The 21558-nt window shown below is 47.7% G+C and overlaps 2 protein-coding genes across 3 annotated transcripts; both read left to right on the forward strand.

The window, feature by feature from the left end:
- Nucleotides 1–16: 16 nt before the first annotated feature.
- Nucleotides 17–13462, forward strand: HYOU1 (hypoxia up-regulated 1). Its single transcript, XM_085081870.1, has 24 exons — nt 17–260; nt 440–533; nt 1382–1460; nt 1699–1853; nt 1949–2025; nt 2923–3104; nt 3674–3789; nt 4560–4743; nt 5140–5274; nt 6173–6255; nt 6354–6486; nt 6794–6981; nt 7237–7375; nt 7478–7538; nt 7809–7891; nt 8041–8229; nt 8386–8582; nt 8762–8849; nt 9372–9494; nt 9830–9963; nt 10274–10358; nt 10814–11066; nt 11877–11960; nt 12448–13462. The coding sequence occupies exons 1-24, from the start codon at nt 197–199 to the stop codon at nt 12504–12506; spliced, it is 2985 nt and encodes a 994-aa protein (XP_084937996.1). The 5' UTR covers nt 17–196; the 3' UTR covers nt 12507–13462.
- Nucleotides 13463–13545: 83 nt separating this feature from the next.
- On the forward strand, nt 13546–21488 carry SLC37A4 (solute carrier family 37 member 4). Of its 2 annotated transcripts, XM_085081874.1 has the most exons (9): nt 13546–13766; nt 13856–14088; nt 15400–15643; nt 16897–17055; nt 17401–17486; nt 18079–18192; nt 18474–18539; nt 19591–19729; nt 20017–21488. In XM_085081874.1, the coding sequence occupies exons 1-9, from the start codon at nt 13619–13621 to the stop codon at nt 20181–20183; spliced, it is 1356 nt and encodes a 451-aa protein (XP_084938000.1). In that variant the 5' UTR covers nt 13546–13618; the 3' UTR covers nt 20184–21488. The 2 variants fall into 2 exon arrangements, with proteins under 2 accessions (XP_084938000.1, XP_084938001.1); XM_085081875.1 differs by lacking the exon at nt 18474–18539 and having other exon boundaries at nt 13547–13766.
- Nucleotides 21489–21558: the final 70 nt, after the last annotated feature.

Raw genomic sequence — 21558 nt, forward strand, 5'->3', positions numbered from 1 at the left:
GGGTGCGTGCCGCGTGCAGGTGAGGGCGGGGCGAGACGGCGGGGCCGCCGCGGCGGGGCAGCTCCGCGCGCCGGGCCGGGCCGAGTCGAGTCCAGCCGAGCCAAGCCGACTAGTGCCGAGGGCAACCGAACCCAGTCGAGTCCAGCAGGGCCGAGCTGAGCCGAGCCGAGCCGAGTCCAGCTAAGCGGTGCCGAGCATGGCGCTGTTGCCCGGCTGGGCACTGCCCTGGCTGCTTCTCTTCTGCCTCCTGCCAGCCGCAGGTACGTGCGGGGAGGGGGCAGCTCTGGGGCACTTCCAGCCTGGGCCGCGGCGCCGACGGTGTAGGGCCGGCGGGGAGCAGCGGCCGGTGCTTAATTGCCGCCCCAGCGCCCTGTCCGGGCACGTCCTTGGCTTGGCCGCCCACATCGGGAGCAGGTTCTCACTGAGGGTTTGTTTCCAGAGCCGGTGGCGGTGATGTCGGTGGACGTGGGCAGCGAGTCGATGAAGATCGCCATCGTGAAGCCTGGGGTGCCCATGGAGATCGTCCTGAACAAGTGAGGGGCTGTTCCAGTGCTCCGAGCGCTGCCGCGGGAGGTGTTCCGGGGTTGAACCCGGTCTGTCCTGCCGCTGCTGTAGTTCCCCCCACCAGCGCCGGGAGTGGGCGGGAAGTGGGGGTGGCTGGGACTCGGCCATCCCTGTTCCTCTGTTGCCAGGGGAAGGCTACCATCCTTCCACTCAGGGCTGTGACTCAGTCTTGCCCCAGGTGGGCAGCTGCGGGTCATCGTCCATGGCAGTTTGTTAACTCACCTTTGAGGTGTCCGGGTGCGCCTTGGGCACCTTTCAACCGAGTGCCGAAAGCCCACGTGTTTAAGGACACGTTGTGGTGCAAACCCAGAAGGGCACCAGTCACATTCCCACCTGGCCCTTGATTCTCAGTTCCCCACAAGGGAGCCCTGAGCCAGGTTTGTTTTGCTGCAGCTGTTCAGAGCCCACAATTGTGAAACAGGTAAATCTCTTCTTGCATTGAGCTGCTGCTGCAGCCTATCCTCAAGACACTGAATGAGGAATCTGCAGGTGAGAGAGGACATACAATCAGGAGCATCCTCGGTTTTTGCGAGTCTAGCAATAACAAGATTTCTCACCCACCTCCATGGAATTTGGCACTCACAGATAGAATGAGAGTCTTGCCTTGCTTATGGATGGAGGAAAGCAAAAATAAAGTCTCATCAAAGCAGTGAAGGGGGTGGAGGTAGCCAGCTGAGCGGAGGCTGACCCCTCTCTCCACAGCAGGTATCCGAGCACTTTCCCTTAGTTCTTCTGGAACAGGAACAACATCCTTCCTCACTGGAGACTGGAACGTTCAACTGTTTCACCTGGTTTATTCCTTCTTCTCTTTCCTCAGGGAGTCAAGAAGGAAAACGCCCGTGGCTGTTTCCTTGAAGGAGAACGAGCGTCTCTTTGGCGATAGTGCGCTGGGGATGGTAAGAGTTCCTGTTCACAGAATACAGGTATCCCACGTTGTGATAAGTGTTTGAGCCAGGGAGTTTTATTTTTGTCCTGTGCTTCTCATCTCCTTGATGTGTCATTGGCTCTGTGTAGTGGCTGTGTGCTCCTACTCACAGAGCAAGAGTTGTTCCCCACATAGCCTGGGAGGGGTTGATTTGAGAACAGTGTAGCTGAAGGAATGCAAGTGGATGATGTGGGGTTTTTTTTCTGCAGTCCATTAGGACTCCCAAGGTGGCATTCCGATACTTCCAGGATCTGCTGGGTAAGCGGGTTGATAATCCCCACGTGGCGCTGTACCAGTCCCGATTCCCAGAGCATGAGCTGGTGAAGGATGAGACAAGACAGACTGTTATTTTCAAGTTGTCCCCGTAAGTGGCTGGTTTTAGGTTTTTTGTGGGATGAACTTTGGCTGCCAGGCTTCTGCAGCTCACTGTTGATGCCATCACTTTCTTTCCCATTGTAGAACGATACAATATTCTCCCGAGGAGATGCTGGGGATGATTCTGAACTATTCACGTGGTCTGGCTGAGGAATTTGCAGGTTGGAAGGATTTAGCTTTTCCTTGTCTGTGTATATGTTTGTACATTATAGGATTCAAGTGGAAACCAAAGAGTTCAAAAACCTAAGGTTTTTAGAAACGGGGCATTGGTTGTCTCTGACTGCGAGCTGTAAGCAAGACTTAGCAGCTATCCAGTTATCATTTGTTTCTAATATGATGCAAGTTTGGGATCTTAATCCTACTCTTTGGGGCAGACTCCTCATTTACCACCTATCCTTGCAATGAAGGAGCCTTACAGGCAGTCTCTGAAGAAAAGTGTTTTCTTTTTCCCATGTGTGATCAGAGGGGAGGCACATGGGAGGTGGCTGCAGGGGAGGGTGGAAGTGGCTCTGTGAAGGATGTACTGTAGCTGTTCTAGATGGAGACTTGCTGCTGGAGCTGAACTAAAAGAGAAAAAATGGTCGTTTGCTGTGAAGCTTGCTGACAGAGAAGAGGCTGTCATGCATATTTCACGCTGTGTTGCTAATGAAATACCATAGTAATGAAAACTGGATAAATTACTAGGAGGCTGTGTCATGTGGTTAGTGACACTACAGCCAGTCTAAAGACATTTTACTGGACAGTAAATATGATCCAGTGACAATGTGAGGCTCCATGAAGATATTATTTGTTGAAATGGAAGGCTATCCAGAGCATTTGATAGTATCCTGACACATGAAAGAGAGGTCAGTAGACTTGTGGCTTTGTGTGAATATGCCAGGTCTGCTTGGTTTCAGCAGGATACAGAGATTCATCCTTAGGGATCCTGGCTGCTAGTGCAGGACTGCATTCTGTATGAGTGTTTACCTCGGGTCTTCTGGGTTTGCTGCTGTCACTCCACCTCAACAAGTCTTTTCATGTGGCTACAACTGATGCAGAGTTCCCTGCAACTGTTTCAGAGCAGCCCATCAAAGATGCGGTGATCACAGTTCCTGCTTACTTCAACCAAGCAGAGAGGAGAGCAGTTCTGCATGCCGCCCGCATGGCTGACCTCAAGGTGCTACAGCTGATCAACGATAACACGGCTGTAGCATTGAACTATGGGGTTTTTAGGAGGAAAGACATCAATGCCACAGCACAGGTAGGTGCATTTGGGAGATGCGGAGAGTTCTGCCAAGTTGCCTGTGTGGAGGGGAGAAAGTGCTGCAGAGAAAATCTAAAGAACTTAAAGTGGACTCTGCTGGTCAACCAGGCTCCTCTGTTTTCATGTGTTCGTCAACAAGACAAAGAGATTAAACCCTGTGTGCATATGTGGTAAAGCCTGAAAGCTTCTGGAGTGAGGGCAGGTGCTGGGAGTTCCCATTTTGTAAACCTGTATTTGTTCCTTGCCCATCAACTGGGGGAAATAACAGTAGTGATTACTTGAGGTATTGGAGCACTGACTCAGAAGTATGTGGTTTTCCTGAGGCTGAAGAAAGAGCAAAACTTGGGGTTTTGAACTATGAAATGTTCAAAGATGAGAAGTTTTCTTGTCTCCTTCTGTCAAACATGACCCTGAACATCTGTGTTTGGTCTGAGTCCTGCCTTTAGGGTATAAAGTCAGTCTAGGGAGTGGATAGTTGTGGCCTGTATCATGCTGGAAGGGTTCTTTCCTTATTCGTGGGGGATATCCAGGTGTTTCTGCTTCACCATCCTAGCTTTTCTTTTCAGAATATCATGTTTTACGACATGGGAGCAGGAAGCACTGTTTGTACTATTGTTACGTATCAGACAGTGAAAACTAAGGACTCGGGAACCCAACCTCAATTGCAGATCCAAGGCATTGGGTAAGAATTCCATACAAGTTGCACAAACCCCACGGGTCTCAGGAAAGAAACCATTTGTTTCACAGTCTCTTCATCATGTAGAATTTTGCAGTAAGGCTTCAGTACAGTAATTTGGATGGCTGAGTAGGAAACATTCAGAGCAAGAAGGCTCCAGTTGGGAACAATTTTGGTGTTGCTGTCTTGTGCAGAAGGTAACTGAGAACTTCCAGGATGCCAGGAGGGAACCAGTGTACTTAGTTTGCTTTAGGTTTGCATTTTGATAGCCTCAAGCCATGTAAGCTTATTCTATTTCATGTAATCTTATAGAGTGTGTCAGTTTTAAAAAGGAATATGTTTCTGGATAAGAATGAAAATGCAGTGTACTTAATGCATTGCCAAATAAAGAGAAGGGTGCTGTGCATAGCCAGTCCAGCAATTTTAACTCCAAAGCAATTATATTGCTGTTTTCAAGAAAATACGTGGGACCTGATGCAGTGGTCCTGTGGCTTCTCAGCTGTTTGACATGCATGGCAATAAGGCATTTACCTCAAATAATAAAATTTCCTGTTGAAAGGCTGTTGTGGTGGTGAATCTTTTCTTGCTTGCTTTCTTCCTTTCTTTCTTTCTATTGTGTTATTTTGGCGACAACCATTATTCTGTTACAATCATCACGGCTGATAATACTGCAGCTACTTTTGACCACTTGCTGTTCTGCATATTTGTGAAATAATATATGAAATTTGTTTGTACTTCAGTTTGGTTTCAGTTATTCTGTTTGTTCTTCTGCTCAGGTTTGACCGTACTCTTGGAGGTTTAGAGATGGAGCTTCGTCTCCGGGACTACTTGGCAAAACTGTTTAATGAGCAGCACCCTTCAAAAGATGTCCGGAAGAATCCTCGGGCCATGGCCAAACTGCTGAAGGAGGCCAACCGCCTGAAAACTGTGCTGAGTGCAAATGCTGACCACATGGCACAGGTCTGACCTTCTGCTTGGGGTTCCTGCTTTTTTTGGGCTAAGTGTGGGTTGAGGACTGGTGTAAGGGAATACTGTCCCTCTGCAGCGCAGGTCTGCTGAGGAGCATCGCTCCCGGTGGTCCCTCTCAGCTTGTGCCCACTTGGTAGCACCGGTGATTGAGTGGATTGAAGAAGAGTTATTCGTGTCAAGTATGTTAAATAAACTTTCACTGAGAGAAGCTGTCCGTTACACCCATGTTCCATCCTCTCTTCACCTTAGCAATGGTAGGGTTCAGATGAATGTGGTCAGGTCTGGGTGTGTTACAAAAGCCAGAACTTTTTGCACACTGGGCAAAGATTTTGCTTGGAGAATGCTTCACAATTAATTTCATTCTGGCTGGTTTTTTTTCCTGGACAGATTGAGGGACTACTGGATGACATAGACTTCAAAGCCAAGGTCTCAAGACAAGAATTTGAGGATTTGTGCTCTGACTTGTTCAAGCGCGTCCCAGGACCCGTGCAGCAGGCTCTGAGTAGCGCAGAGATGAACATGGTGTGTTTAAGAAAGTGCATTGTGAAGCCTGAAGCTTCTGTGTGTGGAGCTGCTGTCACATCATGATTGAGGCATCAGTCGTTGTGTTATCAGGACTGTTGGGAGGTAGATGCCTGCTATTGTGACAGCAATGTTGGTGCTACAGTGAGTTTGCCTACTGCAGTATCAAGCAGGAGTGTGTTGCACTTCCCCTGCACTATCCACCAAAAATTAAGGACTTGGAGGAGGGGCTTCTTTCTCTTAAAACACTTTACTCTTGTGCTCTAGGTTTGAAATAATGATCTTTTCTTTTTTTGTCTTGGATACTGGTTCTGGTCTGACTCCTGAAGTTTTGACTGAATGATCTGGAAAGAGAATTACTGGTGTTTGGGCTTTTCCTTTGCATGCTCCCTAAAGGGAGCCCTGTTGTGGGCTGCAGTTGGAGCAAACCTGGGGCAATCCTTTGGAGGGAGTCACTGCAGGGTTAAGTGCTCACTTTCCAGAGTGCCATGACTCTCTTGAGCAGCTTTGGTTTCTGATATTTAATGCAAGACAGTGAGTTACCTCTTAGAGTCTGGATTTCTGTCTGTTCTGGTCCAACTGGCTCTTGGGGTCACTATCTCCTCTGGCGTTGAGCTACAGTTTGTCTAATTTGAATCAAGCTCCATATTTCAGGTGGCCTTGAGGTCACATTGTCACTATTTGACAGACCAGACCTCAGGTGCCTCGTTGTTGGCACAGCTTATGTCTACCTGAGATCTGTTGGGTGCTAGCCTGCACTGGGACAGCAGGGTGTAGTGTGGGTGTTCTCAGAACACCATGTCAGCACGTGGTTACTGGGGAAGGAGCATAAGGAAGCCCTGGACTTAGTTTTCCAAAATTGCTTTCTTAAGACAAGGTGACTGTTTCCAATCCCTAGGATGGAATTGACCAGGTGATTCTAGTTGGCGGTGCTACACGGGTCCCTAAAGTGCAGGAGGTTTTGCTGAAAGCTGTGGGCAAGTGAGTATGTGAGGCCCCCTTCCAGTCTGTTTCTCATTGACAAGCTGCTGTTTATGGAGAGGCCGCAAACTTCATATCTGTTGCTTTTCCCTTCATAGAGAAGAACTGGGCAAGAATATCAATGCAGATGAGGCTGCTGCTATGGGTGCAGTCTACCAGGCAGCTGCTCTGAGCAAAGCCTTTAAGGTGAAGCCCTTCATTGTTCGGGATGCTGCTGTGTTTCCTATCCAGGTAACCTTTGGCTTTCCTTCTCTTGTGCAAGGTATAGGGCTGTGCTGGGAAAAATGGTCCAGATTGGAACCCGTTGGCTTCCTTTGAATATGGAAGCTCTGGAGATCTTTCTGCCAGTCTAATAAAGCAGAAGAAAGTCTTCTGTATTGTAGAAATGCAGTATACAAGGAGCCAGGCATATGGAAACATCAATTGAGGAATATTTGCCTGCCCCCCAACTTTTGCATGAGGCAGAACAGCCAAATGCTGCTGATGTAAGATACTAGAATTTGCAGTTGCTGAGTCTTATTTTCTGTTTGTGATGCAGGTGGAGTTTACTCGTGAAGTTGAGGAGGATGATAAATCCAGGAGTTTAAAGCATAACAAGAGGATTTTGTTCCAGCACATGGCACCCTATCCCCAGCGCAAAGTAATCACTTTCAACCGTTACACAGATGACTTTGAGTTCTATGTCAACTACGGAGATCTGACATTCCTGAACCAGGATGACCTGCGGTGAGTTGAGCCCAGCACCCAAGCCAGCAGTTCTGTGACAACGCAACTTGCCTGGCTGGAAATGTACTGCCAGTGTGTTTGACTGGCACATCTGTTCTCTGAGTTGCATGTCCTTCAGCAAACCGAGCCCTACCAGTTCTTACTTTATGCAGTTGCCCATCGCTGCCAGCATGAGCATGAGCATGAGCAAGGATTGGCTGTTCTGCAGCACTATTATCCTGAGTTCTGTCTCTGCTTTTTTCTCTCTGTCATCAGAGTTTTTGGTTCCCTCAATCTCACTACGGTGAGGCTAAAGGGAGTTGGGGATAGCTTCAAGAAGTACTCGGACTATGAATCCAAAGGTATCAAAGCACACTTCAACATGGATGAGAGTGGTGTACTGAGTCTTGACCGGGTAAGCACCACCCATTGGGATGGTTGTCAGCTGATGTATTTTTCAGTTCTGTCCCTCTCTTTGGTCCCTGCTTAAAACTAATCCTGAGCTTTTATTTCCAAGGTGGAATCTGTGTTTGAGACCTTGGTGGAAGACAAGCCAGAGGAGGAGTCAACCCTGACAAGTAAATGCTGAACTTTGGTTTTCATACTGACTGTTTTGTTACCTGTAGTGGCTACGTTGTGTTTCTTTGGGTTTTGGGTGTGGCTGTCTGTGCACACAAGGACAGGGAGGGAGGTTGGAGAAGGATGACTCTGGAGCGTATGAAGCTCACCTACACCACCAAGGGAGCCCCTTGGTGATCACTGTGTTTGTGAGGGGAAGGACTGAGAGCTGAAGATGACTTTCTTCCTCTGCATACGTAATATTCTGAAATTTTTGTCTACCATAATAGAACTTGGAAACACCATCTCAAGCCTGTTTGGGGGTGGTGGCCCTATACCAGAGACCGGGGAGAACCTGACAGACTCTATTCAGGTGAGCCCCAGGGTGACTGCTAATGGAAGGGAGCCCTTTTGTCTTGCTGTGGCAATTATGTAGAATTACCTGTTCTATGAAACATTGCATGGAATTTCTACACTTAAAACACTGTTTTGCTTTCCCCTTTACTTGCTTGTGATCACCAGGAAGAGGAAGAGAGCCTAGCAGAAACAGGTAAAGAAGAGCAGGTGGAGAAGCAAGACCAGAAAAGCGCTACTGAAGATGTAGGTGGAGAGCAGGGACAAGACAAACAGCAGTCTTCTGGTCAAGCAGAAACTGCCTCTCCGAAAGTAGAGTCACAGAGAAAGGAAGAAGGCGAGAAATTAGAGCCTCAGGTGAGCATCAGATTGCAGGAATGGGACTGGTTTTAGTACTTAAGAAATGGCATTTTGTTGGTGGAATTTTCCCTTCTCTGATGTGTCCTGCCTTTGAAAAAAGTTGCAGAATCTGTAAATCTGTTCCCTTGCTTGAGAATGTACTTTGTGTTACAGCATCCCAAAGAAAGTAGAGAAACTGCAAAAGAGGAAGAACTATCCAGAAGTTCCAGTGACAGCACAGCTACCAAAACAGAGGAAGAGAAGATCAAAGCACCCAAGAAGCAGAAGCTTGTCCATGAGATCACAATGGAGCTGGATGTAAATGATGTGCCTGACCTGGTGGAAGATGAACTGAAGAGCTCAATGAAAAAGTATGTTTGAAATGGCTCTGCTAAGTTAGAACTCTAGATAAAGGAAGTGAATTGCTTTGGAATGGTTTGCCATGGATGGTTCATATAGAGGGCTGCTGACCTCAAAAGCTGGTGTGTGTGATGTGCTGCTCAACCAAAGGCACTTGCTACCTTTGATTTTTGTTCTCTTTGCATGTTAGACTCCAAGACTTGACGATCAGAGATCTAGAGAAACAGGAAAGAGAAAAATCAGCCAACAGCTTGGAGTCATTCATCTTTGAGACCCAGGTAAGAGAGGGATATAAAGAAATGAGAATTCCAGGAGAGCAGTAGAAGTGTTTTTCACAGCTTTTGGCTGATCTGAGTGCAGGGGACTTGTTTGAGCTGGGGGAAGCTGATTTGAAGAGCCTAGGTTTTGTCTTTCGGTTACTTTCTCTGATGCTATTAGGCTTCCCAGGTCCATGTTTCCTCAATACAAAATGAACCTTCCCTTCAGCATGTCTAACATGTTGAACCCAACATCTAACACATTGCCCTCAGACTGTAAAGAAGCTACAGCTTCTTGGGAACTGTTGTGCAGAAGAAGCAGCTAGTATTACGCATGTGTGAAATAATGACTGTTGCAGCATTACCATCATGGGATGTGGGTGTGTCTATACGTGGTATATTACCATTGTGCTCCTGGCAATGCTAGGAGCAGAGCTCAGATTTAGGAGGGTCTAGGACGCCTAGTTGCAAGTAAGTGCTCTGGATGCTTTATGCTTCCAGGCTCAGTGGTGTTTGACCAGAGTGCTTGCTCTGTTTTTTTAGGACAAGCTTTACCAAGAGGAGTATCAGTTTGTCTCAACAGAGGAGCAGAGAGAAGAAATTTCCAAAAAGCTTAGTGAAGCTTCCAGTTGGATGGAGGAGGAGGGCTATGCAGCTGCAACAAAGGTATTGCTGTGTGCAGTCAGGGTACCAGTCAGCTCTTACTGATGTGGAAATGACCGCAGAGGCCGACAGAGCCTTTGTAATCTGGTTCTTGAGAGTTTCTTGCTTCTTCAATGTATTGTGCACAGAACAAAAGAAGTTGTCCCAGCCATGGATGTTTCTACTAGAACTTCAGCAGGAGCCTGTTGATTCCACCGAAAGCTTAGTCGTGTGTCTCTTTTTACTGCACTGAAAGGGTGTATTTGTTAGAGTGAACAACAAATGCAGTTAAAACTTGTGAACTTGTCAATGTTAGACAGTGGTCCAACTGTTTGCTTTCTCCTCTCCCCCATTTTCAGGAGCTAAAAGACAAGCTTTCAGAGCTGAAAAAGCTTTGTAGGAACCTTTTCTTCCGTGTTGAGGAAAGGAGAAAGTGGCCAGAACGCCTGGCTGCCCTGGAAAGTCTGCTCAATCACTCCATCATCTTTCTCAGGTAAGGGCAGGCTTTTGAGAAGGAATGTCATGCAACTGGTCATGTAGGAGCTGCCAGCAGAATGAGACCCCAGAGTGAATGTGGTCTGAAAGGTGGTAGCACTTCCTGAGAAGAAGTGAGCAGAGCCGTGCTCCCTGGTGTCCTGTTCTGCAGGACCTGTGAACAGGTGCACATGAGCTCTGTCCAAAATGGGGGGCAGGAAGGGTCCAGCATGGTGGTTGTGATGTTTTTGTATTACTGGAGCTGTAAATGCAGAGTTACCAATGGGCAGTCTGCTTGGCTTACCAAAGTAAGCTTTCTTATCTACAAGGGGAGCCCGAATGATTCCAGAGTCTGACCAGATATTCACAGAAGTGGAACTGAGTACACTGGAAAAAGCCATCAATGAAACAACGGTACTGAAGGATGGAGTGATGCTGGGGGAGGGTGGGGTGGCAGTTTGGGTTATGTTTCCTGTCCTATACTTTGACTCAAGTCGTGGAGTATAATGTGCATGTTCTGTTTTCGTGCCGACAAACCTTTTGTGTGTTTCAGTGTTTCCTAATGCCCAACCTGACCCCAGCATGTCTGGGGAGAATAGTGTTTCCTGTGTTGCACGTGGAATTGTCTTCAGGGTGGGGGTGGAACCCAGTCATCTGACTGGACTCGGTTTTTAAAGGCAGGCACTGGGTTTTGTTTCTCTTTGTCCTGTGTCTGGGTAACTGAGAGGTTGGTGGAAATGTAGCAGGGAGCAGAGCTGTCCTGAGTAAAGGAGAACAGCCAGGGGCAGTGACTTTGAGATACTGTGATATACAGCAGTTCCTGGAGCCCAGAAGCATTCCAAAAGCACCTCTTTCCTCGCATCCCACAGATTTGGAAAAATGAGACGCTGGCTGAACAGGACAAGCTCACTCCTACTGAGAAACCTGTGCTGCTGTCTAAAGATATAGAGTTCAAGATAGCAGCCCTGGACAGGGAAGTGCAGTATCTCCTGAATAAAGCCAAGTTTGCAAAACCAAAACCCAAAAGGGAGAAGAACGCCACAAAAACTGATTCAGGCAAGAATACTACAGCAGCCCCTGAGACTGAGAATACTATCCCTCCTACGGAGGGGAAACAAGAAGGTAAGGAGCAGGTGGGGAGCATGTATGTAACTCTGTTATATAATTACATGTAACATAGTGTTTATCTTGATTGAAAGGGAACTAAAGAAGGGAGGACAACAGTTAACTGTGGGATTAAATTATTTTGCTCTTAGTTTTCGAAGACAGCCGCGAAAATCTATGTGTTGCAGTGTCCTTTTCCCCCCACCATTTGTTTGGTTTTTTTTGTGAAGAAACAGCAGTTATTTATAAATGTCCCAGGATGGTCAGTACCTGTCTTGCTGGCTGGTTAAATTCTAGGAAAGATAAGCCATTGACTGCTCTCCAGTGTGCAGAGCAAATACTCAAGGTCCTGTCCTAGATCAAGGAGTAGAATGAATTGTTGATGAGAAAGGTTTGTTACCTAGATGGACCCATGGGGAAAAAAATCTCTTGGGACACTAGGATTTACAGTTTTTTGAACTTTCAAAGATCCTCAGTTCCCAGGTGCCCTGGTCCTTTTAAATCTGGAGTACTGCTTGTCAGCATTCCTGCTGGTTCCTGTGGTCTGAGCAAGGGATCCTGCTCATAGTGACAGCTCCAAAGGTCACCTGCCTGTGCAACTAGTCGGTCTCTAGGGCTTCTGGGGATATAAAGCCTGGCACTCAGAGGGGAATTTGTGGTGCTTCTCTTGAGTGGTGTAGAGTGATCTAATGTAAGAGTGAGCTATTGCAGTCCTGCTGAGGCACCACAGCTGGCTGGTTTAACCTCACCTTAACTCACCTAATCTCTTTGCATCTTGCCTTCTGTGTGTTCTCCCTTGATTTTTGTTTCTTTTTGCTTTAAAAATAGACAAATTGGAGGATATTGATCCAGCCGAGGAACCTCTTACAGCTGAGAAAGCAGCAATAGATGATAAGCCTGGATCAGGCTCTGGTAGGTAAATGTTTTACTAACGATCTGGAACTTGGGAGCTGCAAGTGCAAGGTGTCTGGGGGCTCCTTTGTAGATTTTTAGCTGAAAGAGGTATGATGGTAGAACCCCTGACTGCTAAGCCATTGTTAATTCTTCAAACAGGAAGACAAATTTTGGTTCCTTGCTGTCCTTATGTTTTTGTTGTTCAGAGCGGAATTCTTATGCACCACTGCTGCTTTGTGCCCCTGTCCCTGCAGTTTGCAGCCAGTCCCATGGCTGTGAGACTGGCTCTGCTTGAGAGCTGCTGTGCTGCTCCTGATGCCAGGGCCTGTTAACAGAGGCGGGGAGTTCGTCTTCAGCTCCATGGAGCTGAGTATCAACCCCCAAAACGCCTGTACCAGGGACAGCAAGTTTTGTGGCAAATTTGCGAATGTCAGGGACTCTCAGTGCTGCTTTGCACACTGTGAAAACAACTGCAGTGTGAAACTGAGTTTGCTTCATTACACAGGGTCCAAAAAAGAGAAGGCAGAAGCTGGAGGAGAAAGCAGGAAAAACGATGAATTGTAACACCCTGAAATCCCACAAGTGTCAGCATCTATTTATTTCACAGTTACTTTCTTGTTTTTCTTACGGACCTGGTTAGTCATGATGTAAGTGGAACACAACAAGGGCATGACAACATAATGGGATAGAGATGTAAATTTATTTTTTGGTTCTTTCTGCAGATTTTGCCTCTACTAACTTAGTGAATTGGTTTTTGTTTTTCTTTTATTATGTGTGGCAGAGTGCCCACCAAGAATTGTTTCTGTTTCAGTACAGAAGTCACCAAAGTGACTTTCCTGTGGGGAGAAAGCAGTAAAGAAACATCTTAAGGTTTGGGAAGTAACTTGGAATATAAACTTTGTGCCCCACCTTTTGTGAAGATGATTGCAGAAGTATATAGACCTGAAGTGCTGTTGTCTTTGCATATGAGGCCGTGACTTAGAGCAAATGTGCGATTTCAGCTGGTGGGAGGTGTATTAATATTTGGGTTCATGGGAAGGTGGAACAGAATTGGGGAGGCAGATGATCTGTGCTTTGAGATATGGCTGTGTCTGTTTTCCATAGGCTGTTTGTTAAAACTGTCTGTCGGTGCTCTGTAGTATAGTCCAAAAACCATGAAGTGAGACTTGACAAAAAGATATTGTTTATCATTTAAAAAGTTGAGAAAAGGCAACATTGAGTGCAGAGGAGAGGGAATGATGGGCCGTGTTGGCACATCCTGTAGTCACAAGGACAGTGATACGGATCAAACAACCAGACCTGGAAAGTCCAATGGCAACTGCCCTCCTTCCTCGGTATTTTGTGCACTCGGACCGACTTCATCGTGTGACCTTCCCTGTCCCTGGCCGTGACCTCGTGCCTCCTTGGACCGTCCCTGCTGCTGCCACACACATGAGTGGGGTCCGACGGCTGCGAATGTGCATCTGACATTGTTCTCCATCCTGGCCTCTTCAAACAAAAATAAAAATTACACTTCCTGACAGGCTCTGCCAAGCGGTGCTGTGTGTGCCGGGAGCTGCGGGCGGGGCGGGGCGGGGCGGCGGGGGCGGGGCGGTGCTTCCGCGGGGCGGGGCGGGGCCGTTCCCCCTCGGTCCCGTGCGGTTCGGACCGGTGCGGCCCAGCAGGAGGGCGGCGTGATGGCGGCCGGCGGGTACGGGCGGTACCGGACTGTGATCTTCGCGGCCATGTTCGTGGGGTACACGCTGTATTACTTCAACCGCAAAACCTTCTCGTTCGTCATGCCCGCCGTCATGGCCGAGGTGCAGCTGGGGAAGGACGACCTGGGTGAGTGTCGGTCCCGGGCCCTGCCGCCCCGCCGGGCCGGAGGTGGCTGTGCCGCGGGCTGAGGCACCCCCGGGCTCTGCCCGCCGCAGGTCTTATCACCAGCAGCCAGTCCGCAGCCTACGCCATCAGCAAATTCATCAGCGGCATCCTTTCGGACCAGATGAGCGCCCGCTGGCTCTTCTCCTCCGGCCTCCTCATGGTGGGCTTGGTCAACGTGGTTTTCTCCTGGAGTTCCACCGTCATGGCCTTCGCTGGGCTGTGGTTCCTCAACGGCCTGGCCCAGGGGCTGGGCTGGCCGCCCTGCGGGAAGATCCTCCGGAAGGTGGGTGCTGGGAAAGGTGAGAGAACTTGCCACTGCTCTCTTGACCTGTCTTCATATAAAGGCTGATGGCACAGACCATGCTTGCTCAGAATCCAGAGGGACTCGCACCTTTTCTCACTCCCTTCCAGCCAAGGAGGTCTAGAGCACTATCTGCATTCTGCTGTCTGTGGAACAAGTTTCTGTGCACAAGGATCTGCTTATTCTAGGAAAGATTCAGTTTGTAGCCCTTGCCCTTATGTGCCTTGAGTCTAGCTCAGTTCAGTGAGTAACCTCCTGGTAACAGAGTTCTGCCCTGTAGAGACGGACTTTGTTGGAATTAAGTATTTTATGCATGGAGACACAGGACTGCTTGTCTGTGGTGCTGCAAGTCAGGGTTTGCTGTGTGTCAGGGGCCAGTGAGAACAGTTCCCTCTGCAGGCTTGGGCAACTCGGAAATTGCAAATCACAGGTAGTTCAGGTAGAAAACTGGGTTAGATGGAGGAACAGTGTGAGTTGAGTCTCTAAGCTGTGTGTTCTTGGGGGTCGTGACAATCTAAAAGGAACAGATTGATTTCTCCGTAGGACAGAAGGAAAGGAGATTGGTTAGCTTTGTGCTGATCGCTCACGGAAGATGTAAAATCCAGGAATGAATGCATTGCATGTACTTGTGGGGCGGGGTGGGGAAGAGATAAACAACTTCATTGCCCCTCTGCAAGGCACCTAGCCTCCCCTAACTGATGAGGCGAGGGCTGTCCAGGATGCACGGAAAAGAAAGGCACAAATAACAGCAATAACAGCCATGGTGTTTTCTGAAGATGTTAATGAATGTAGCTCTCAGACATTTTCCTGCTGACAAGAACCACCCAAGTGGTTCTGGCCCCGAGTGCCTGTTGCAATGCGGAGCCCATCATGTCTGATACGTAGTGCAACAGTGAGTCCTAAAGTTACCCTGTGACTCTCTGCATATGCATCCAAGTTCCTGAGCCAGCAGGCCTCTCCAGGAGGACGCTGTTCCTAGCAAGTGAGTACGCAGAACCATGTGCCATTAAACTTGCCTCTCCTGCCCCACGTCTCAGTTTCATGGTCTGTAAATGGAAATAACTTTGAGCTGGCTCACAGTGTGAGCACCTGTCAAGCTCTTATGGCTGACACTTGAGTAACATTTAGAGTTCCCTGCATGACTAAAGTAGCAAAGTCTGGGTGTTCCCTCTACCTGATTTTGGAATTCTGTGTCTGAATTGCCCTGACCCCACATCATGGGCCTCAATGGAGGGTTTTCAGGTGTGCTGTCACTCTCTTACACCTCATGCTGTTTCTCTTGTTGCTGCACAGTGGTTTGAGCCTTCCCAGTTCGGGACTTGGTGGGCAATCCTATCTACAAGCATGAACTTGGCTGGAGGCTTAGGCCCCATTGTCGCTGCTCTTGTGTCTATGAACTACGACTGGCGCAAGACTTTGTCCTTCTCTGGCTTCACCTGCATGGTTGTCTCTTTTGTTTGCCTTGTCCTGATTAAAAATGAGCCGTCGGATGTTGGGCTGCCCAACATAGAGCAAGGAGCCAAGAAAGGAAAGAAAGGTGAGCATGTGACTTTGATGTAAACAGACAGCTGCAGGGGAAGGTGCCTTCTGTCTGTATTCTGGTACAGGTGTGTTGTTCTCAGCATACCACCACCCCCATCCTCCCCAATTTCTGAAGTCACAGCTTGGCAGGCAGGTGGTAAAGGTTTGATTTTGGCAGCTTTATTCTGGTAATTGAAATTAGACATTATATAAACCGAGGCCCACTGTGATCTTGTGGGAAGGGGCTGGTGTAGGGATTCCTGAGACTGTGACAGAACAGGGGAAAAGCCTGCTGGTTAGCCTGCTGTTAGCCTTGCTCCTTAGCCTGCCAGCAGCCACCTGTGTGTTGCTGGGATGCTCCCGACTGGCTCTCCCCATATATGTCATGTCTTCCAGCTACCAGCATCCCTGTTTTCGTGGAGCTTTGTGTGCTCAGATTTTGAATGCAGTTTTGGTGGGGTCATGGAGAGAGAAAAACTACAACAGCAGGCAATGCTTCCTTAAGCCTGACTGTCTGCTCCTCCGCTTTGGCAGCGGACAGGCAGTTCTCCCCTCACCCCACCTTGGGCTCTCTTGACCCCTGGCTTATGATGGACTCTGCTCAGTGTTTCTGTCCTAACCTAGGACATCTAGTTAGTAAATGTTTGTTCAGACCACTGACTGTGGTGCTTGAAAGCAGAACATGTACATGAGAATTGCAACACAAATTTTCAGTAGGATTTTAAGGGCCAGTGAAAACTCACCCTGTGTTCCATGCTGTCCCATGCTGACTGTGCTTCCAGACTTGACCTCTTTGCATAAGAAAAGAATATTGTTTTGCCAGAGCATTCTCTGGGGAGACCAAGTTTGTTGGTGTTCCTGGAAGACAGATGCAAAAATCAAGGTAGCATCTGAAAGTCAGCATCTTTCTTTGGTCTGTGCAGTGGCTTTCACAGGCACAGCTTAAAAACTCTCCCAAAGAATCTGGAGGTAATTTTTCTAACAACCTTTGTGAAGGGTTTATTGGCAACTGCAATAAAGAAAATTACCGAGAGTAGTGTTTTGATTATTCTTTTCAAATCTTTAATTAATGTGGGATAAAATGACAGAAGAGATCCTGAAATCACCAAAACAAGGGGGAGGTAGAGCCATTCACTACCGTTCAGCAACTGTGATTACTTCCCTGTGTGGGGATGTTCTCATGCTTGTATCCTGCCTGCAGATCTGTATACTTGGCCACTAATTGGAGTGGTTTGGGCTGTGTTAATGTTCCTCCCGACCTTTCTGCAGGTTCCTCCAGTGACAACAGCACCTTGACCGAGCTGCTGCTCTCGCCATACCTTTGGGTGCTCTCAACAGGCTACCTGGTCGTTTTTGGAGTGAAAACATGCTGTACTGATTGGGGACAGCTGTTCCTGATCCAGGAAAGGGGACAGTCCATGCTTGTGGGTAAGATGTAAAGCTGCATTATTAAGCTCTGGTGCTGCAATGTGGGAGGTGTTGCCCAGAGTTTGCCAGGGTAGAGGCCCATCCACCTAAGGGACTTGTTTGCCCACCTCCTAGTTTTCTGCTTAGATACACGCAGTTTTTGAAATAACTTTGTAATGGAGTTACTGCATGCACCAAGCACTCCAGTGCCAGGACCCTCCTGGGACTGGCAGACAGGCATTCCTGAACAGGGATGAGCTGTTAAGTGCTCTGCTCCCACAGCAGTCGGACTGGTCTGGAGCCCACAGCAGCTTTTCTGTTTTGACCAAATTTGATAGGCTGTTCTGTGCTTCATCTATGTTCTAGGCAGTTCCTACATGAGTGCCTTGGAGATTGGGGGCTTGGTGGGAAGCATTGCTGCTGGATACCTTTCTGACAGAGCAGTAGCAAAAGTAAGTCATGTGCATCCTCGGGCATGCTGGGCAGGTAATACAGTGTCAATCTGAGCTGCTTCACTAAGGTGCTCAGGCAGGGTGCTGTCCCTGTGAGCACAACAGAGAAACCAGCCCATACTAAGTTTTGCCATGTGCATGGGCACAGCTGCCAAACCCTCTAGAAGGTGCTGGGGAATAGGTGTGCAGATGTTAGGCGTTGCAATATGCCTGTCAGGTTTGAGATGTTTTAATCTGTTTAATTTATTTGCTTTACTGTGGTCTCCAGATTTTCATGTTGAAGGAGAACTGTTTGCTGATAGTTGTCTTCTGGCTGGAAAAAAACCCATATTAAAATCTAGTGGTGGGATCTGGAGCCAAATTCAGGGTGGAAGTCACAGAAAACTGAAATATCGTGCATCACTAAGAGCTTTTGTTTAGCACAGTTTGACTGCGGACAGCCCTTAAACCACACTAACAGGGCGTGCCAGCAGATGTGGTGTTGATGTGCCATCCATGTTTCTGACTGAGCTGTGGATAGCATTAGTCACTACAAGTATGAAAAGAAGTCCCTCCAGTTTCCGACTGTCAGCTTTCTCTCCTTGTGTCACAGGTGGGTCTGTCAAGCTATGGGAATCCTCGGCATGCGCTGCTGCTTTCCATGATGGCTGGGATGTGTGCGTCCATGTTTCTCTTTCGGGTCACAGTCACAGGTGACTCTCCCAAGGTAATTCACATGCAGCAGCTAGCCATCATTTGCAGGCATAGCCCTGGAACAGGGAGATTTGATGACAGGAAGCACGACTATTTTCTTCACCATTCCCAAGGGTTTCTTTGTTTGCACTATGGAGAAGTGCTGACTTAGTCTGGCTTGGGGTGCTCCTGCTAACCTATTCTTGTGGGCAGCCTGCCTTACCAGCTTTGCATTAGATGTGACTTGCATCTGCCTTCATGATTGCTAAATAAATAAAACTTCTTTTCTCCTCTCATTTTTTTCTTCTTCTTCAGGAAAACCACTTCTGGACTGTAGCCTTGCAACCTCTAGCTGATCTTACAGGCCTAAAAGAACATGAGGTTTCTGCTTGCATTTTTTCTCCCTCTGCCTGTTTCTTCTTTCCCTGGTCTGCCTTACTCCTATCCTGAGAGGTTGGTTAGCACCTCAGAACTTAGAACCAGGGCATTGAGAGAGATTACTGTAAGTTTTGTAAAAGAAACATTTTCTTATAATAATTTGAGTACACTAACTGACTTTAAAAAGTCTAACTATGTAACTTTTAAGTTTTATACAGAAGGTTCTGAGGACTTCTGTTCATCAGGTAAAACGTAACCACCTTAAGCGGTTTTGTGGGTGAGATCAGGAGGAATGATTCTGCTTTGGCAGATGCATTCTTGTTTCGTTTCTGGCAAGTGTTTTCCTAACTCGTTTCTGTTTCACCTCTGAAAAATAAGATGGCACTTAACTTCCTCCTGGGCTTACTGAAATGGTGTTTGCAGTTCTAAAAGCATGCTGTAATGTGGAGGTGTTACTTATTCTTCGTTGTGCAAACAAGAGACTGATAATTTTGGGCCATATGGGTTTCTTAGATCATAAGCTAACACTGAAGTTCAGACTTGGGGTTTATTGTGGTTTTGTTTTTTTTGTTTCTGTTTAGTAAATAGAGGTTATCTGACATATAAAGATGCTCTGATCAGTTCCATGCATCTAAACTGAGAAAAGCTTTCAGTTGGTATTTCAAGGATTGTTTATGAAAGCAACCTGATTCACAGCTCTTTCCTGTGATTTCCCGGGCTCATTGCCCTTCTCTCTTTGATATTCTGTTTCCTTCTTGCAAATCAGCACAGGATTTGTTGCATGGTGGGGGGTGGGGGTGGGGAGCAGAACTGTGGGAGTGAGGAGAGCTTGCACTGGCCAGCAAGACACTGTGGTGGAGATGCAGCTGGGCTTTATAGATGTGGGGTCTCTACAGGCTTGAGCTCTTCTGGCTGCAGGCTGGGGAGCTGGTGTCAACCTGAAAATGTCAAAACTCCCTGGTACTGTGTATGGAATCTGAGAATTGTCAACAGTTGCTAACAGACAGTGGTGAGATTCACAGATTCTGTTTCTGATTTTAACTTACTTTGACAGCTGTGGATTCTGACCCTGGGAGCTGTGTTCGGGTTTTCCTCTTATGGACCGATTGCCCTGTTTGGAGTCATAGCCAATGAAAGTGCCCCTGCCAACCTGTGTGGCACCTCCCATGCCATAGTGGCCCTCATGGCCAACGGTAAGTAATACCCATTTGCCCAAAGAACAAACAAAACCTATGCATGTTCCTGATGAAACGTGGTCTAGCCCCTGAGTGCCAAGTTACTGATCATGGGAAGCTACCTAATGAGAGAGGTAATGGAGCTGGAAGCCTCAGGGATGCTTCCTGCTGTGCCTGACAGATTTTGCATTGTGCTTTAAGTTCAAACCAGGCCTGAGGAATGTTTATATATGCAAAACCAGGTATTGATAGATAATACGGAAGCGCACAAGTGTTGTTAGCTTTCTCTTTGCTTTTCGTTACAGTTGGGGGTTTCCTGGCTGGACTGCCTTTCAGTACAATTGCTAAGCACTACAGCTGGGCCACAGCCTTCTGGGTAGCTGAAGTCACCTGTATCACTAGCACGGTGGCTTTCTTCTTCTTACGAAACATCCGCACCAAGATGGGCCGGATTTCCAGGAAGGCTGACTGAGGATGAAGCGCTTGGTGGAAAGGATGTTCCCACGCTGACGTGAATGATGCTCGTTTTTGTTTAACTGGCCTAGGACTGAGTTTACCTATTGCTGCAACCTAGATAAAAATGTCTCAACTTCTCATCCAATGTGAGGTGCCAGAGGGCACAAGGTTCCTGCTACTGATCACTTTTTCCCTCAAGATGTGATAATTCACCTAGTTTACATTTGCAATGATTTTACTGTACCTCTTCCTCACAGCACTGTTAGAGAAGCAAGCAGGCTCCGCAGCCTGAGCTTCCCCTCTACAGGTGGTCTGAAATGGCTGGCTCCAGGTGCACTTACCTCTAGTTTTGTCATTATTGTTTGTCTCAGCCATTAACTGAGACATTAATCAGTTCAGCTTCGCTGCTCAGGGGCCCTGAACCAAGCCTTTGCTGCCTGTGTCTGTCCCATCCAGCTGCCATAAGCACAACTGTCCCAGGTCACTCAGCCACAGGACAGCAGCAGAGCAGGGAATGGTGATGATTGCAGTCCAGCCTGCTTTGACAGCAGCAACGCTTTAGCTGTACCTGGGGTTGGTTGCTAGGAGTGAGGGAGTGTGGGAGTGTGTTGCTGTGGACAAGTGGAACAGCGGGACGTGCTGTGGCAGGGCTCTTCGCAGCATTTAGAAATAGGCATGTTTCCAGGGAATTCATGGCGTTTAGAGAAGCTCCTTCTAGTGAACTGATCCTGCCTGGTGCAATGTCTGTGTGCAGTGTTAATGATTTGCAAGGGAGGCAGTTGCTGCCAAGGCAACTTGTACCAGTGCTCTGCAAATCAGCCAGGAAAAGTATCCCAGCAGCAGGAATTGCAACAGCAGCCACCACCAACCCACAATTTCTGCAGCTGGGTTTCGTGATAACCCACATTTCTAGCATTGGCTTGTATTTTTCCAGTACAAGATGTAAAGACTGGGGTGGTTTTGGTCAAAAGTTGCATCTCTCATGGCCTGCAGGCAGGGGCTCAGGCTGCCTCTGAGTCAGCCTTAGCGGAGCCATCACTCACAGCCTTAGCAGTCAGGTCCAGCATCCTGCAATACGTACACTCAGGTTTTTAACCAGGATTTTGTTGAATATGCTTGTTTTTCCCCAACAAGATTTACTGCTTTAGGGTCCTGAAAGAGGCAAGTTCAACTCGTAAAGAACTTGCGTGCAGGTACTTTGCTGAATACCTTGGTTGCAAGAGTAGTTAGCTAGCCTTAAAACAATGGAAGCAAATTATATTTTGTACTTAATTACATGATCTTTCTCTATATGTGAAATAAAAATGGAGCAGCGTCACAAGGGCCCTGGTTGCCTTATGGAGAGTGGTGCAAGCAAAACCACCCAAATCTACTTATCCTCTTGAGGTGCC

The sequence above is a fragment of the Lichenostomus cassidix genome, chromosome 24, assembly GCF_008360975.1.
Source record: "Lichenostomus cassidix isolate B80296 chromosome 24, HeHo_3.0, whole genome shotgun sequence".
NCBI classification, from domain to species: Eukaryota; Metazoa; Chordata; class Aves; order Passeriformes; family Meliphagidae; genus Lichenostomus; species Lichenostomus cassidix.